This window comes from Cebus imitator, unplaced genomic scaffold (assembly GCF_001604975.1).
Source record: "Cebus imitator isolate Cc_AM_T3 unplaced genomic scaffold, Cebus_imitator-1.0 Scaffold82, whole genome shotgun sequence".
NCBI lineage: Eukaryota > Metazoa > Chordata > Mammalia > Primates > Cebidae > Cebus > Cebus imitator.
The window spans coordinates 6,062,381-6,078,224 of record NW_016107397.1 but is presented as its reverse complement, the minus strand read 5'-3'; the positions used below and the strand labels follow the sequence as shown (position 1 = coordinate 6,078,224).

General features: G+C 42.9%; 1 protein-coding gene across 2 annotated transcripts in view; it reads left to right on the top strand.

Moving 5' to 3' along the window:
- The first annotated feature begins 242 nt into the window (after positions 1-242).
- LMTK2 (lemur tyrosine kinase 2) overlaps positions 243-15,844 on the top strand; it is a 98,224-nt gene continuing 82,622 nt past the window's right edge. For both annotated transcript variants that reach the window (XM_017533722.2, XM_017533721.2), the window contains exon 1: positions 243-658. In XM_017533722.2, coding sequence (XP_017389211.1) covers positions 562-658 — 97 coding nt within the window. In that variant the 5' untranslated portion in view covers positions 243-561. The remainder of the gene's footprint in view (positions 659-15,844) is intronic.

The window sequence follows — 15,844 nt, the reverse complement described above, 5'->3', positions numbered from 1 at the left end:
CATGTTATAAAACACTGAGAAAAAAATATCAGGATAATTGTCGCTGTCTTCTTTACATTTTCCTGTATTTTTCAATTTAAAGTAATTGTCGGTGTTACCTGCGCCCACGCACTCCTCCGTCTGCAGGGGGCGCACCGGCCGCCATCTCTTACTCCTTCAGGGTGATGGGCGAGGCTCCCCGGGCCAGTGTGGACTGACGAGTGGCTGGCCGTCCTGTCCATCACGACGTTCCGCCTCCGCGCTACGTCACATGACGCAGCCCATCATGGCGGCGGGAGCGCGGCTGCCCGGGCCCGCGGCTCTGCAGAGCTGCTGCCGTTGCTGCTGTTGAGAGGCGGCGGCGGCGGTGCAGGCGGGCGGGAAGGATGGTGTTTCTGTGGTTGGAGCGGCAGGTGCGGACCGGGAGCCGGATCGAGGTTTGGCAGAAGCAACGTGTGCTTGGGAGCAGCCGGCGCGGGTGCCGCTGAGACAGCGGAGGGAGGCAGGACCGACTGACTGGCAAACAGACGGACGGACGGAAGGCGACTCGAGAGCCGGCCCCGGAGCCGCGCGGTGAGCGAGATGCCGGGGCCGCCGGCGTTGCGGCGGAGGCTGCTGCTGCTGCTCCTCCTGGTCGCCGGCAATGCCGGGGCCGCGCCACTTCCTCAAACAGGTGCAGGTGAGCCGGCCCGCGGCGGGGTCGGGGCTGCGGGGTCCTCGGCGGCGGGGAGGGGGCGGCAAGGCCGGGCCGGCCTCGGCGCTGAGGGATCGGAGGGCCTGCCAGGGGCAGGAGGCCGGGGGAAGCGAGTGATTAGGAAGATTTCTGCCGCAGGGGCGTGGGATGGGGGGGCGGGGGCGAGGCGACGTCGTTGGGGTTGGGGAGGGCGGCGGGCGAGGTGGCAGCGACCGACCCCTCCCCGGATAGGCTGCGGTACCGGCTCTGGACCTGTTGCCTTAAGGTCCTCAGCCTATCGTTTCCTGGCAGTTCTGCTTCCCTTTCCAGATGTCACCTGCCTCTTGTGCGTTTTTCTCACATCTCATGATAAGAACCGTTTCTTAGCCCTAATCATACTTAAATGCAAATGACTTGGCGAGCAGTTCGGAGTTTCTTTCGTTCCCAGCAACTTATTCTGAAGTTGTAAATTGATTTTAGACGCTGTGCTTTTTATTCGGAATGTATCTCCGGAGATGAGAAGGAAACCACTATAAATATTTCTATTTTAGGAAGCCAGTGATTAGAGTAGCAGGCGTTGAATAACTATTGACAAACTGGCTTAAGGGTGATGGAAGTTTCTATTTTAGCTAACGTCAGTGTATGATTTTCTTTCCTCACCCCCACATTTTCTCAACATCATATTTATTTGGGGTTTATTTTCCTAAATAAAACTTCAACCCAAGAAAACATCCCAAGTTGGGTCATTTTTCTAAAAAGGAAAAAAAAATCTAGGCTAACTTGCCATTCTTGCCTGCCGCCATTATCTTTGAAATGGGGAAAGATTGAAATTTCGTGCATTCATAGAATGTTAGAGTTAGAAGAGACCTTAAAGAAAATTCAAACTAATTTCTTCGTTTTGTAGTAGAAGATACTGGGGATGTTGGGTCAGATGACCTACCCAAGGTGACAGAGCTACATTGTAGGCGGAGCCCCAAACCCTGGTCTTAGATTCCCCTAGTTGTATGATTTTTTTCCCATTTCAAGTTGTATAACTGTTTTGGAATACTCTTGAGGTCAAGAGTTATTTTAGAATAATGTTAATTGGGTACAGAATGTGGATGTCCTGACTCCAATAAAGGCATATTTTTCAAACAAATCTACGATGAAAGCTACATATAATTGCTTCCAGAGCTACATCAGGGTTATGTCATTGAGTGCCCTTTAGTTGAACGTTAGATGTTCTCATTGTACCATATAAACTGGCACTAAATTTCTATTAACTGCCTTAGGTCAGATATTTGTGAGGTGAATTCTGTTTTCTAATCTGATAGATAAGAAGAGTAAATGTTATCAGATGTGTATAGGCAACCCTGGTAAGAGTGACAGAAAGTACCTGGGAAATAATGAAAGATTGTTATTGGAAGGATGATGATGTTAATATTTAAAGATATTGATGTTGAAAATTAGCACTAGTATAGGATAGTGCATAAAGAGTATTTATGTGATGGGGAATCAAGAAATTTCCAGATGACTTTGCCCTTAATTGGATTTTTATATATTTTGGAAAAACTGATTCTTTATAGGAACCTATATCTGCCTGTACACTTCTTACATGGTTTTTATTCCATTCTTTTACAATTTTATGCTGTTATGAATTATAAAAAACTGAGTTTTGTTGGGGTGTTGTAGAACAAAGCAATCAGAAAAATTAATCCGTAAATAGAAATATCAAATCTTGACATACTTTAGGCAATATTTGGTGATGTGTAGCAACTTTTGCTACAAATTTTACTTTCATAGTCTGGTCCTTGTAGGATAGCTATATCTTTAGATGTGTTGCATATGAATAATGGGTACCTAGGGTTAAAGTCAGTGGAAAAGATGCACAGTCAGGCTGGGTGCAATGGATCATGCCTGTAATCCCAGCACTTTGGGAGACCGAGGCAGGCGGATCACTTGAGGTCAGGAGTTCGAGACCAGCCTGACCGACATGGTGACACTCCATCTCTCCTAAAAATACAAATATGATCTGGGCATGGTGGCAGGCACCTGTAATCCTAACTACTTGGGAGGCTGAGGCAGGAGAATCTCTTCAACCAGGGGAGTGGAGCTTACAGTCAGCCTAGAGTGTGCCACTGCACTTCAGTCTGGGCAACAGAGTGAGACTCCATCTCAAAAAAAAAAGAAAGATGCACAATCAGATATAAATTCAGGGATTCGTATCTCCATTCAAAAGAGATTATTGATCCTTGTTAACTGAGATGGGTTCTTGATCAAGATATATTAGACCTCAAGATTAAAAAAAGAACAACCTTTGAGCTAATCCTGACTAGTGAGCTCGATGATTAAAAAAGAAGAATCCCACTTGAGCATGTGTGGTAGATAAAAGAGCAATTACACGCTGAAAACATAACTAAAGCTTCTGGTGATCCAGGAGCCTGCACTCCTTATGAAGACAGAGCTAGACACTTTCAAATAAGGATAGACCCATTTCATAGGGTCTTTTGCCTCCTTGGTCTTCTTTCTGCTTGAAGTCTGATCAGGCTATTCAGTTTAATTTCAGTTAACTGAAATTCAGCTTTTTTTTTTTCATGGGTCCTTGAAATTGTCAGTTTCAGAAATACAGCTTTTAAACTGAAGATCCATGGTGTCTTCATCATCCAGTTTCATTTCTAGGCTCAGAAGTTGAAAAAGGTGTTTTCTCATTCAGTCATAATAAAATTTTGTAAATATATGGATCACATTTGCCCATCAGGCAAGTAGACATTTCTTGGTTGAACTTTATTTTGGGCTCCTTCTTTGAGCTGGGATGCCCTTATGCCCCCCTGTTTGGGAGCCTCTTTTCCTGAGAATCTTTGTGTCTGCAAGAGTCCTTGTTGTTATGTAGACTGAGACTTGATGGTCCTCACTAGGAGGCTTTTATGTAAAGGGAGAAAGTTCACTGTTTTCACACCAAGTTAAATTGCCAAACTAAGATTACAGTTCAGTTCTTTTCCCCAGATCATTCTTCTCTTAGAAAACATGGATGTGCCTTTTCCAAGATTCTGAGGATTCACATCATAAACTAGGACTGGAAATAAAGAAAGATCTAGTATATGTGAACGCATTTCTCTAAGCTCACACTATCTTATTAATATTAGGATAGTGGTGAGACAAGGAAGCCCAATTCTATTGTTCTGTGGCATATTAGGTCACAGAGTACAGAGGAAGCTTTTAGCAGCTCCAGATAAAGGACCTCACGGAAGCCCGTGAAGCCAGTGGGACTCAGCTACTGATTAAATGGCAGCTTGTGAAACCGAGCCTCTCAGTTTAGATTAAACAAACAGACTTGTATCTTGAAAAAGACTTATAAAGTAAAGGAAGTGCTTTCCAAAGTATGAATTCTTGTGTTTATTTTAATAGCCTCTGAGAATTAAAAATTATTTTCAACAGGCTTTCTATGCAAATTATTTTAGGATTTGTAGTTATAAGGCTTGAAATTTGATTTTGGTTGGGATTGCTGTAATTGCTTTTACTTGGTGATATTTTTGGGCTAACTAAGTATGCTCATTTGAAAAGTAATAAGAAGTCTGTTCAACGGTTTTGTAGCTGATTAGCAGTGAAGTTATCAGATCTGTACAGTTTTGCTGATAATCAGTGTGATGAGTGTTCTTGAAAATTCTCTTAAAATTTAGAGTCCTTGGGCCCTCTGTGGCCCCTGTGTATTGTGTCACTTAGATAACAGTTGTAGATATAATTTTAAAAAGACACTGTTGGCCAGGGGCGATGGCTCACACCTGTAATCCCAGCCCTTTGGGAGGCTGAGGTGGGCGGATCACAAGGTCAGGAGTTTGAGACCATCCTGGCCAACATGGTGAAACTCTGTCTCTATTAAAAATACAAAAAGTAGCTGGGTGTGGTGGCATGCGCCTGTAGTCCCAGCTACTCGGGAGGCTGAGGCAGGAGAATTGCTTGATCCTGGGAGGCGGAGGTTGCAGTGAGCCGAGATCAAGCTGCTGCACTCCAGCCTGGCGACAGAGTGAGACTTTGTCTCAAAAAAAAAAAAAAAAAGACACTGTCATGTAAATAAGGGCTGTCCAGGGTTCTGAAACAGTAAACAAATGAGTTCTCAAAAAAGTTCTTATAAATGGACAAATAGAAGTAATCCAGCTTTTTCCTTTGAAAGTGAAATTCATGAACCAGTCCTAGCAGGAACACAGTGTTGTAGGAAGAACTTGGGCTTTGTAGTGAGATCTGGGTGTGAGGCCTTGGCTGCCACTTTACTAGCTTAAAGACCTTGGGTCAATTACTCAACCTCTGGGCTTAGAATGCAGTCATTAAAAAGGGTGGTGATGATAATATTTACCTAAAGCGGTGTCAGGGGTCACAGTGGTTTGCCCTCACACTAGATTTCTTCATTGTTTCAGATTTCTTTGTAAATTTGGTTATCATAAAATTGACTAATGGTAGGGTGGTATGGCTTCAAAGCAGGAGCTCAAAGTGGTAGCTGCTTAACATGGCATGTCTAGAATTTACTGGATTTAAAAAATCTTTGTTACTCAAAATTACTGGTTATATGATGGATGGAGATGCTTTAGAGAGAGATCTGGTTTATTTAAGTCTAAGCTGGTATTGTTACTACTTGAAATTCGTAGTGTTGGAGAACTATGCTGGAAATTTTTAGGATGATCTGGGTTAGTCTGCTTTTATGTAATAAACCTGTTTTTAAACTTGAAGATGACTAAAGCTCTTGCATGTGAACAGTTGCTGGTTTTAATTTATTTAAAGGAACCATGAGCACTTGAAAGTTTCCCTTGATCTTAAACACAATTGTGTATTCTCAGGAGGCATCCCTGATTAACCCAGGCTGTAGTAGAACAAGCCCAGAGCTGATGTTTCCCGTTAGAAACTGGAGAGATGAATGTGACTGATGTTTTTCTTTCTCCCTCTCCTTTTTTCTTTTTTAAGAGGCAGGATCTTGCTCTGTTGCCCAGGCTGGAATACAGTGGTGCAATCGTAGCTCACTGCAGTCTCCAACTCCTGGCCTCAAGAGATCCTCCTGCTTCAGCCTCCCAAAGTGCTGGGGTTATAGGCATGAGTCACTGCACTGGGCAAGACTTGGTTTCTTTATCTGTAAAACAGGGAGAATAGTTACAGTCTTGTGAAGGATCAAACCTGTGCTGTCTAGTACTGTAGCCACTAGCTCCCTGTGGCTGCTTAAATGTAAATGTTTTAGAACAAAAGCTTCAGTTCTTCAGTGGCACTGGCCACATGTTAAGGGCTTGGTAACCACAGGTGACCGGTGGCTACGGCATTGGACAGCACTGGACAGCACAGAATAGAAATTCCCATTATGGAAGAAGGTTCTATGGGACGGTACTGGTGTGAGGCAGGTACAGTGCCCAGTCCTTGGTTAGGACACATAAGGCCAGCTGGGATTATCATTATGACCATGATCCTGATTCTTCATGAAGTCCCAAATCTAGGCCCACTACAAGGGTGAGGGAAGTGAGAAGAGGGCTTCTGGTGAGAACTTAGAAAAAAGAAGAGACAAAACAATTGTGAAGTTTTTACTGGTGAGGAGACGAGAACAGAAGTAGCCCAACCTCAGCTCCCCGCTGCAGAACAGAAGAAAGGGACTTCAATGAAAAACAGTCTTGCTCTGTCACCCAGGCTGGAAGTCAGTGGCGTGATTATAGCTCACAGTAGCTTCAAACTCCCAGGCTCAAGCAATCCTCCTGCCTCAGCCTCCTGAGTACCTGGGACTACAGATGTGTGCCACCATGCCCACCTAATTTTTTTTGAAGAGATGGTTGATATAGTTTGGCTGTGTCCCCACCCAATTCTCATCTTGTAGTTCCCATAATCCCTACATGGCATGTGAGGGACCTGGTGGGAGACAGTTGAATCATGGGGGTGGTTACCCCCATGCTGTTCTTGTGATAGTGAGTGAGTTCTCTTGAGATCTGATGGCTTTATAAGGGACTTTTCTCCCTTTGCTTGGCACTTCTGTCTCCTGCTGCCACGTGAAGAAGGACATGCTTGCTTCCCCTTCCACCATGATTATAAGTTTCCTGAGGTCTCCCCAGCCATGTGGAACTGTGAGTCAATTAAACCTCTTTGCTATATAAATTACCCAGTCTTGGGTCATTCTTTATAGCAGTGTGAGAACAGACTAATGCAGTTGGGGTCTCGCTGTGCTGCCCAGGCTGGTCTCAAATTCCTGGCCTCAAGTGATCCTCCTGGCTCAGTCTCCAAAAGTGGTGGGATTATGGGTGAGCCATCATGCCTGGCCCTTTCTCTTTTAAAATCATGTACTTTTATAGTCTACTAGGCTGTACTTTATTACTGTTTTAAAACTTTTTATTTACTAAGATGAGGTAAGGAATGTTACAGGAGGAGATGCTGGACAGCCAACTCTGATCTGGGTTTTTAGACTCCATTATCAGCTTTTCTTTGAATCTTCTTATGAAGATACTGTTGTAGAAAATGAGGAAAATATGATGAAATTAGCGTGTCTGCAGAGCAAAATATTGGAGTGATGTATTTTAAAATTGCAGCAAGAGGCTAATTTGGAGCCCTGCCTTGGCATTACAATTATTTGTCACAAAGAGCAGCCATATCAGAAAAATAACCTCATTATTTAAAATTTTATTGATTTTTTTTCCCAAAAGTTAGCTCAGTGCAGTGATTCCAAATCTCATTTAATTGTATTGTGATTGAGGAGGGAAAAGTGAGCACTGTTTATGCCAGATGTCTCAGGTGCCCGTAGCCACAACATTGATCAGTACCTTTCATTTTCTCTGCCATTTTTTCCTTCCCCAACCACAAAAGAGCAACTTTGTACTCCTCTGCCCTCCTGGGCCTTTGGTGGGAGTGGGTGATGGTGGTAAACCATCCGTTTAATTTTTGACAGCTTGGTAGGTTTTGCATTTTGTTATATGTGTTTTTTTGAATTTTTTTTTTTTTTTTTTTGAGACAAGGTCTTGCTCTGTCACTCAGGCTGGCATGCAGTGGTACAGTCATAGTTCTGCAGTCTCAACCTCCTAGGCTAAAGCGATCCTCTCACTTCAGTCTCCCGAATAACTGGGACGACAGGTGCACACCACCATCCCTGACTGATGTAAAACATTATTTTTCTGTAGAGATGGGATCTTGTTATGTTGCCCAGGCTGGTCTCAAACTCCTGGACTCAAGTCCTCCTCCTGCCTCAGCCTCTCAAAGTGCTGGGATTACAGGGCTGAGCCACTGCACCTGGGCAGTTTTATATTTTAAAGGCTTGAGTTACCCTCAGGTCAAATGAGATATGCCAGGACCATGTGCTGTGGCTAAAGTAGACCCTGGCTCCCTGCATCTGATGCCCGTTTGGTGAAGGGAGACCGTTGCATCTGGGTGTCTGCTGCAGTGCATCTGTTGTTCCTGCCTCCACCCTCCACAGCACTTTCTTCAGAGCTAAATCGATCTGCCTGTAGCTTGCAAAATATATCCCATGCAAATTCCCATCATCTGGCTCTCCATGTATTCTCTGTGTTTGCAATTGCCTCTTTTCCTGCCTCTGTAAGTGCTGCTATCTTTTTATTGTTTTAAAACTTATTTGTGGACCCACTTTCCATATGGAGTTCTTGATCCTGGCCCAGCCCTGAGAGATTCCTTCCCCTCATGAACTTGAGAGTATATACCTGTGGAGCAAACTGTGCTACAAACTGTGCCATGGGTTGCCAGACGAAAATGTTGGAACTTAGGTTTTTATTTTCATTTCATCCTTTTAAAAGGTCAACTTAACGTGACTTTTTAAGGTATAGAACACATTTTTGGTTTATAAATGACATGGGATGGAAAGAACATGAATAAAATTTACTAGCTGGGTGCAGTGGCTTATGACGTAATCCCAGCATGTTGGGAGGTTGAGGTGGATGGATTACTTGAGGTCAGAAGTTCAAGACCAGCCTGGCCAACATGGAGAAACGCAGTCTGTACTAAAAATACAAAAATTAGCTGGGTATAGTGGCGCATGCCTGTAGTCCCAACCACTCCGGAGGCAGAGACAGGAGAATCACTTGAACCTGGGAGGCGGAGGTTACAGTGAGTGGAGATCACGACACTGCACTCTAGCCTGGGTGACAGAGTGAGACTCTCAAAAAAAAAAAGGAAGGAAGAAAGAAAGAAGAAGGAAAATTTGCTGTGATCAAGAAAGGTTTGGGTTTATTGTGCCCCCCCCTCAAAAAAAAAAAGGGGGGGGAAGAAGGAAGGAAGGAAGGAAGGAAGGAATTTACTGGGGTCAAGAAAGGTTTGAGCTCATCGTACCTGTTTACCACATGCACTTAACAAATATCAAATACCACTTCATATCTTCATATCATTGGTTTTTTCTTTGTTTAAGAGACAAAGTCTTGCTCTGTTGCCCAGGTTGGGGTACAGGGTCACAGTCATGACTTCCTGCATTGTCAAATTCCTGGCCTCTAGCATTCCTCTGGCCTCGGCCTCCTACAGTGTTGGGATTACAGGTGTGAGCTGCCGTGCCCGGCCTACATCATTGTTTAAGTCCAGTCTGTTCACCTAGTTTGCAAGTACTGTGTCTTATATCCTTGGGATAGCGCAATTTTGGGATTGGTGTTTGCATGGTATGTCACAGGTTGTAGATGCTTCGTCAGCGTTTGCAACTGAGGATGATGAAGATGATACTAGAGAACCAAGTTCACCAAACCAGTACCCGTATGTGTGTGTGTGTGTGTGTGTGTGTGTGTGTGTGTGTGTGTGTGTTGAAAAGGAGAGGGTATGAGCTGGAGCACCTCATTCTCTTGCAGACTTGAGTTTCCATGCAGCCACAGACCTTCACCTGGAATGAGGCCATTTATGTGGTTTTTTTTTTTTTTAGCACAATTTTAGATTTACAGAAACATTGAGAAGATAGTACAGAGTGTTCCTGTGTATCTTTTACCTAGGCTCCCTATTGTTAACATCCTACATTAATATAGTACATTTGCCACAACTAAGGAACCAGTATTAATATATTGTTATTAAACAAGTCCGTACTTTATTCAGTTTCTTTAATATTTCTCCTGTGTCTTTTTTTCTCTTCCAGGATACCACATTACATTTAGTAGTTATGCTCCTTGGGCTCCCCCGGTCTGTTCCTTGTTTGAAATGACCTTGACAGCTTTGAGGAGTACTGGTCAGATATTTTGTAGAATGTCCCTCAGCTGAGATTTGTCTGATGTTTTTCTTATGATTAGACTGGGGATGTGGGTTTTTGGGAGGAAGACCACAGAGTTAAAGTGCCATTCTCATCATATCACATCGAGGGCATCGAGGGCATGTGCTCACAACATGACTTGTCACTTGGTCACCTGGCTGAGTAGTGTTTGTCAGCTTTTACCCTGAAAAGTTGCTCTGTCCTCCCTTCCCCATGGTGTGTGAGTGCAGGGTCAACTCTTAATGGGTGGCAAGCTATGCTCTACCTCCTTGCAAGAAAGTGTCTATAGACATTATTTGAAGTTCTTCTGTATAGGAGACTTAACTCCCCTCCCCTCTTGCCCTTCTTTTCTCTCTTCTTTTCTTCTCTTTTTTGTCTCTTCTTTTCTTCCCGTTCCCCTTCCCCTTCCTTTTCCTTGGCAGGTCTTGCTCTGTAGTCCAAAATGGAGTGCAGTAGCACAGTCATGGCTCACTGCAGCCTTGAATTCCTGGGCCCAAGCGATCCTCTGTTTATATTTCTTTATTCATGCATTTACTTATATCAGTGTGGATGCATGGCTATTTATTTTATACTTTGGGTTGATTCCACGGTTTTGTTTATTTGTTCTTAGGTTGTAACAACTTTGGCCATTGGGAGCTCTTTCAGTTGGCTCCTGGGTGTCCCACTGACATACTCATTTTTTTCTTTTTTAAGCATTTCCTTATTTTCTGGCATTTCAAGAAGCTACAGACTCATCTTGTATATTTCCTGCACCATTCCTAGAATCAGCCTTTTCTTTAAGGAGCTCTGTTTCCTATTGCTGGAGAGTGATACTAGAAACCAAGATCTGGGCCAGGTGCAGTGGCTCACGCCTGTAATCCCAGCACTTTGGGAGGTCGAGGCAGGCAGATCACTTGAGATCAGGAGTTCAAGACCAGACTGGCCAACATGGTGAAACCCTGTCTCTACTAAAAACACAAAAATTAGTCGAATGTGGTGGTGCATGCCTGTAATCCAGGCTACTTGGGAGGTTGAGGCAGGAGAATCGCTTGAACTCAGGAGATGGAGCTTGCAGTGAGCCAAGATCACGCTGTTGCACTCTAGCCTGGGTGACAGAGTGAGACTCTGTCTCAAAAAAAAAGAAAAGAAGCCAAGATCGGGGTGCTGGGTTTGCTCATTGCTTCTGGGGCATTTTGAATAGATTTTTGATCCTCTGCTTCCTGTACCTAATCTTTGGGGTTGTGGGGAGGGAAGAAGAGAGCAACTTTGGGACCTCTTAGAGACAGATGAATTGGAAGGACTCTGTCCCTGTTTTCTCCCTGTCACTTAAACCATTAAATACCACCATAAACATTCTAAATACCATGTTTGCAGTAGTAACTGCATTATAGTGGTATTGGCAAAATCTTATTTTTCTTTTCAGAGTAACAGATATATGAAAAATAGATTTGATTTACTTCCTCCAAGAGCAGCTTAATCTCTAAGAATATGAACAAAACCTCTTTGGCTTAAGAATTTAGTTAGAGAGGATTATTTTGGCGGGGGCGGGGGCGGGGGAGGTGTCTTTCAGCATTGGAATTGCTGAAAGGGATTATAGGCAACCCCTTGAATTGGTAAAAGTTCAGATGGAAATTCTACTGGCAAGCCTCTTGAAACGTATGGGGCTGTAGACTTATTTTGATCTGTTTACTGAGCTTTGTTTTTCCTTTTATTATGGAAAATTTCAAACATACATGAAAGTAGAGTGAAGTAGTATAGTGGACTCTCACATACCCAGCATCCACAGTATTTTAATGTATGTTTCATCTTGTTTCACCTTTACCCTTCCCTCTGCCCTGGCCCTTGTTTTGACATAAATTTCAGCAACAGATCGATGCAGCAGAAAATGCTTCAGGAAGAAGTAAGGGTGTTTTTATAAAACAGGATGGCTTGTGTGAAGATCACCTAGGTATTTGTAGAAATGTAGATTTCTGGGTCCCATACTAACCAACTGAATCAGAATGCTGGAGGTTGGGCTGGAAGTCTGCATTTACAATAGTTTTGTGGTTATTTCTCCTCTCGTCCCCTCACTGCCACAGCATACATGTTTTATCTTCTACATACAAAATAATATCAGTTATTTACTAGAAATCTGTTGACTTGTGTAACTAGTGAGAATCAAGAAGGAAAACGTTAAATTCAATTAAAAACTTCAGATTTTAAAATGAATGCCAACACCTGAAATCTGAAGAGCTCACTCATCCTGAACACCGCGTGTAAATATCGTTCTGAAGAATCTTCCTGTGGGTACATATTCTGTCACCACAAAGGAATTCAGTTACTCCAGGGCAGAACACAGTTAAAGCTCAAAATAAGTGGTTATTTATTTATTTATTTTTTAAATTTCACCTCCTTCTCTGGATGTCTGTATGAATAGTAATAGCCTCTTCACATTTTCTGAATATCCTGTATATATTAGGAAAAACAGTGAGCAGGTAGTCTGACAATCAGATGCTGGCATCGTGAGCTGAGAACTTTGGACCACCAGGTCTTAGCTCACTTCAACTAGAGTCAGGGTGGCAGTTGACTTGCAGGAAAATTTGGAGAGCAGGTATAATACCATGATATTCTTAATTCCCCAGGTGTTAAATGCGTGTGCTGTAACATGAGACCCCTGATTCATGAACTATACAGTAACTTGCAGGGTGTTTTGTTTTTCTAGGTTAATATGTTAATAAAATAAACTTTAAAAAAGTTTTTATTTTTCTAAGCTAACTTATTTAGGTATATCCTAGGATTTGTAGCTTATTTCATATTTTTAATAGGTACTTTTTTTTTAAGCTGTTTGTTGTTATGTTTTGATATATTTGCTGTGGATGATTGATCTGTACAAAATTTTCTCATGATAAGCTAAAAAAAGTTAACTGTCTCTGAAGCTGCTACAGTATAATGATTGTGTAATCATCAGTCGGGTTTGATTAAGAACACCACAGGCTCTTGTACTAGTACAGACTATTTTTTTGGCAACATGTATGCCTTGGGTGGGAGAAAAGAATTTAGTTACAAACATCTATGATAGTGATTTTTGAGAGAAGAGCTGCTCTTATTTAAAAGTGAAACCACTCTAATTTTAAAAGGCTCATGTCTTTTTTTCCCTCCTTTTGGCTCATAGTCACAGTCCATCCCAAATCTTTGTGTTTTCTGTTTTTGCTAGACTGAACAAGGAACTTGAGTTTGACATGGTATAATTCCAACCTTTAATTATAGGAAGTAAAGCTCCAAGACATCTTGGACTTAGAACATAAAGGAGGAGAAGTTTGCAGTCATTTCGCACATTTAAAATATCTGTTTTAACCAACTAGTAATTATAAAATTTTGTAGTTTCAGCTTTTTACTGCAAAACAAAAGTGTTGTGATCTATTGGTGGCCTCTCAGATTACCCACTAAATTTAAAGTACTTTTCTCATGGCAAATTCTTCTCAGAACCCTCAATAAATTAAACTTATCACTTTTTTTTTTTTTTTTTTGAGTTGGAGTCTCACCCTGTTTCCCAGGCTGGAGTGCAGTGGCATGATCTCGGCTCACTGCAACCTCTGCCTAGGTTCAAGCGATTCTCCTGCTTCAGCCTCCTGAGTAGCTGGGATTACAGGTGCGAGCCATCACGCCTGGCTACTTTTTTGTATCTTTAGTAGAGATGGGGTTTCACCATGTTGGCCAGGCTGGTCTGTAACTCCTGACCTCAGATGATCCACTTTGGCCTCCCAAAGTGCTGGGATTACAGGCGTGAACCACCATGCACCACTGTGCCTCTTTCAAGAGGAAAAAAATATCCCATCCCCATTCCTACCTGGCAGTTTGCCCCTGTAGAAGGGTTCCCTGTATAGGCAGCAGCAGTTGCTTCCCCAGATCCAGCCTGTCAGTTGCTGAGCAGAGCCCCACTTGACTCTTACCTCAGACTGTTATTAAAATGCAACACCCAGACACTGATTGCTGGTAAGGCACTGAAAAATAACCAACTTACCAAAATAGCCCCCTGGAAACACTCTCCAAGAGGCCTGCCACAGCAGTACAATCCAGGAATCTGTCATCTACTTTAGTTTTCTGTAGTGAAAAGAAAATTAACTTTAATAACGATCTGATCACCATTATTAATCCTATATGCATTCAGTAGACCTAGAAAATTTTGGAACCATAAATCCTTGTCTGTAGAATTTTATAGCTGAGATGCCAGTTTTACAGTTGAAGGAACCGAGGCCTAGAGAAGTTGATCAGCGAAGTCAGTCCCGCACCGCCAGTTAAGGGTAGATTCAAGAGTGAGGGGTCCTAAGTCCAGGCTACCCGTTCACCCCAGTGAACTGAGTTGTGCTTTAAAGAACCTCTGTAGTTCAGTACACACACACACACACACACACACACACACACACACACACACACAGAGAGAGAGAGAGAGAGAAACATAGAGACCAACTCCAGCCATTTCTCTGAATAGTTTTCTATTTACTCTCTGAAAGTACTGGGATAAAGTTTTAAACTATTTATCCTAAGATTGACTCAAAGTACTAAAGAAAATTCCATATTGAAATTTAGGAAACAAAAGTGCTAGCTTCCATAATTAGGCTGAAAAAAAATCACATTCATATTGTTTTTAAATTTGTTCCAGACATGGTGGCTCAGGGCTGTAATACCAGGACTTTGGGAGGCTTAGGTGGCTGGATCGCTTGAGGCCAGGAGTTTGAGACCAGCCTGGGCAACAAGGCAAGACCCAGACTCTACAAAAAATTTTTAAAAAATTAGCTGAGCCTGGTGTTGTGCACCTATGGTCATAGCTACTCAAGAGGCTGAGGTGGGAGGATTGCTTGAGACTAGAAGATCGAAGCTGCCTTGAGCTGTGATTGTACCACTGCACTCCAGCCTGGGTGGCAGAGCCAGACCCTGTCGAGACCCTGTCTTAGGGGAAACAACTGTTTAGTTTCCACCTATGAGATGACATTGTACCGTTTAATTAAAGGTATAAAAGTATTTTTTGACTTTTAAGAAATGTGATCATAAACTTGTAAGCATTCATTTGTAAACATAGAAGATACTTTAAACATCACCATGTGAAGGTCTGGACTCCTTTTGTGAAGGTCTGGACTCCTTTTTTTCTTTCCAATTTTTATTTTAGGTTCAGGGGGTACATGTGCAGGTTTGTCACATGGGTAAATTGCATGTCATAGGGGTTTGGTATACAGATAATTTTGTCACCCAGACAATCAGCCTAGTGCCCCATAGTCAGTTTCTCAGTCCTCATTCTCCTCCAACCCTGGATGCTTTTAGGAATCTACCTACTGCTGTAGATCCCAAGAATAATGCTCATTGGCAGATATTTTGTATATCCTTTCAAGAGTCACGGACAGGTATTTTAAAAAGTGTGTGGAGCAGTCGACAGACGTCATTTTTTTCTCTTCTTTCTAACAGCTCTTTAAAACAAGCCTTGTGATCCATGCCTCTCATCCCACCCTTCCCTGGCAGCCGCAGCATCCCTCACTCGTGCCCTCTTTGCTTTCTGCTGCTGGACCTTTGCCCTTGGCTTATATAATAAATAACAGTTCAGTGTATATATCTACATGGCATGTGTGTATGTGTTTGAAACTGGGTATCACTCTGTCCCCCAAGCTGGCGTGTGGTGGTGCAGTCATGGCTCCCTGCAGCCTCAACCTCCTGGGCTCAGGCAATCCTCTTGCCTCAGTTTGCCAAGTAATTGGGACTACAGGTGCATGCCACCATGCCTGGCTAATTTATTTTTTAATATTTTATAGGGTTGGGATCTGGCTATGTTGCCTAGGCTGGTCTTGAACTCCTGGCCTGAAGTGATCCTCCCACCTTGCCTCCCAAAGTGCTGGGATTACAGGCATGAGCCACTGTACCTGGCCTCCACAACACTTTTAAACATGCTTTTCTCCCCTGCCTTCCATGGTAACGTGCCTGCCTCTTGCCGCCGAAACATCCTCTTTCCCGTTTCCTACTCAGCTCCCTTTCTTCCTGTCCCCTCCATTAAATGTTGTTTCTTATCTCCTTGGTTCTCTTTTTTTTTTTTTTTT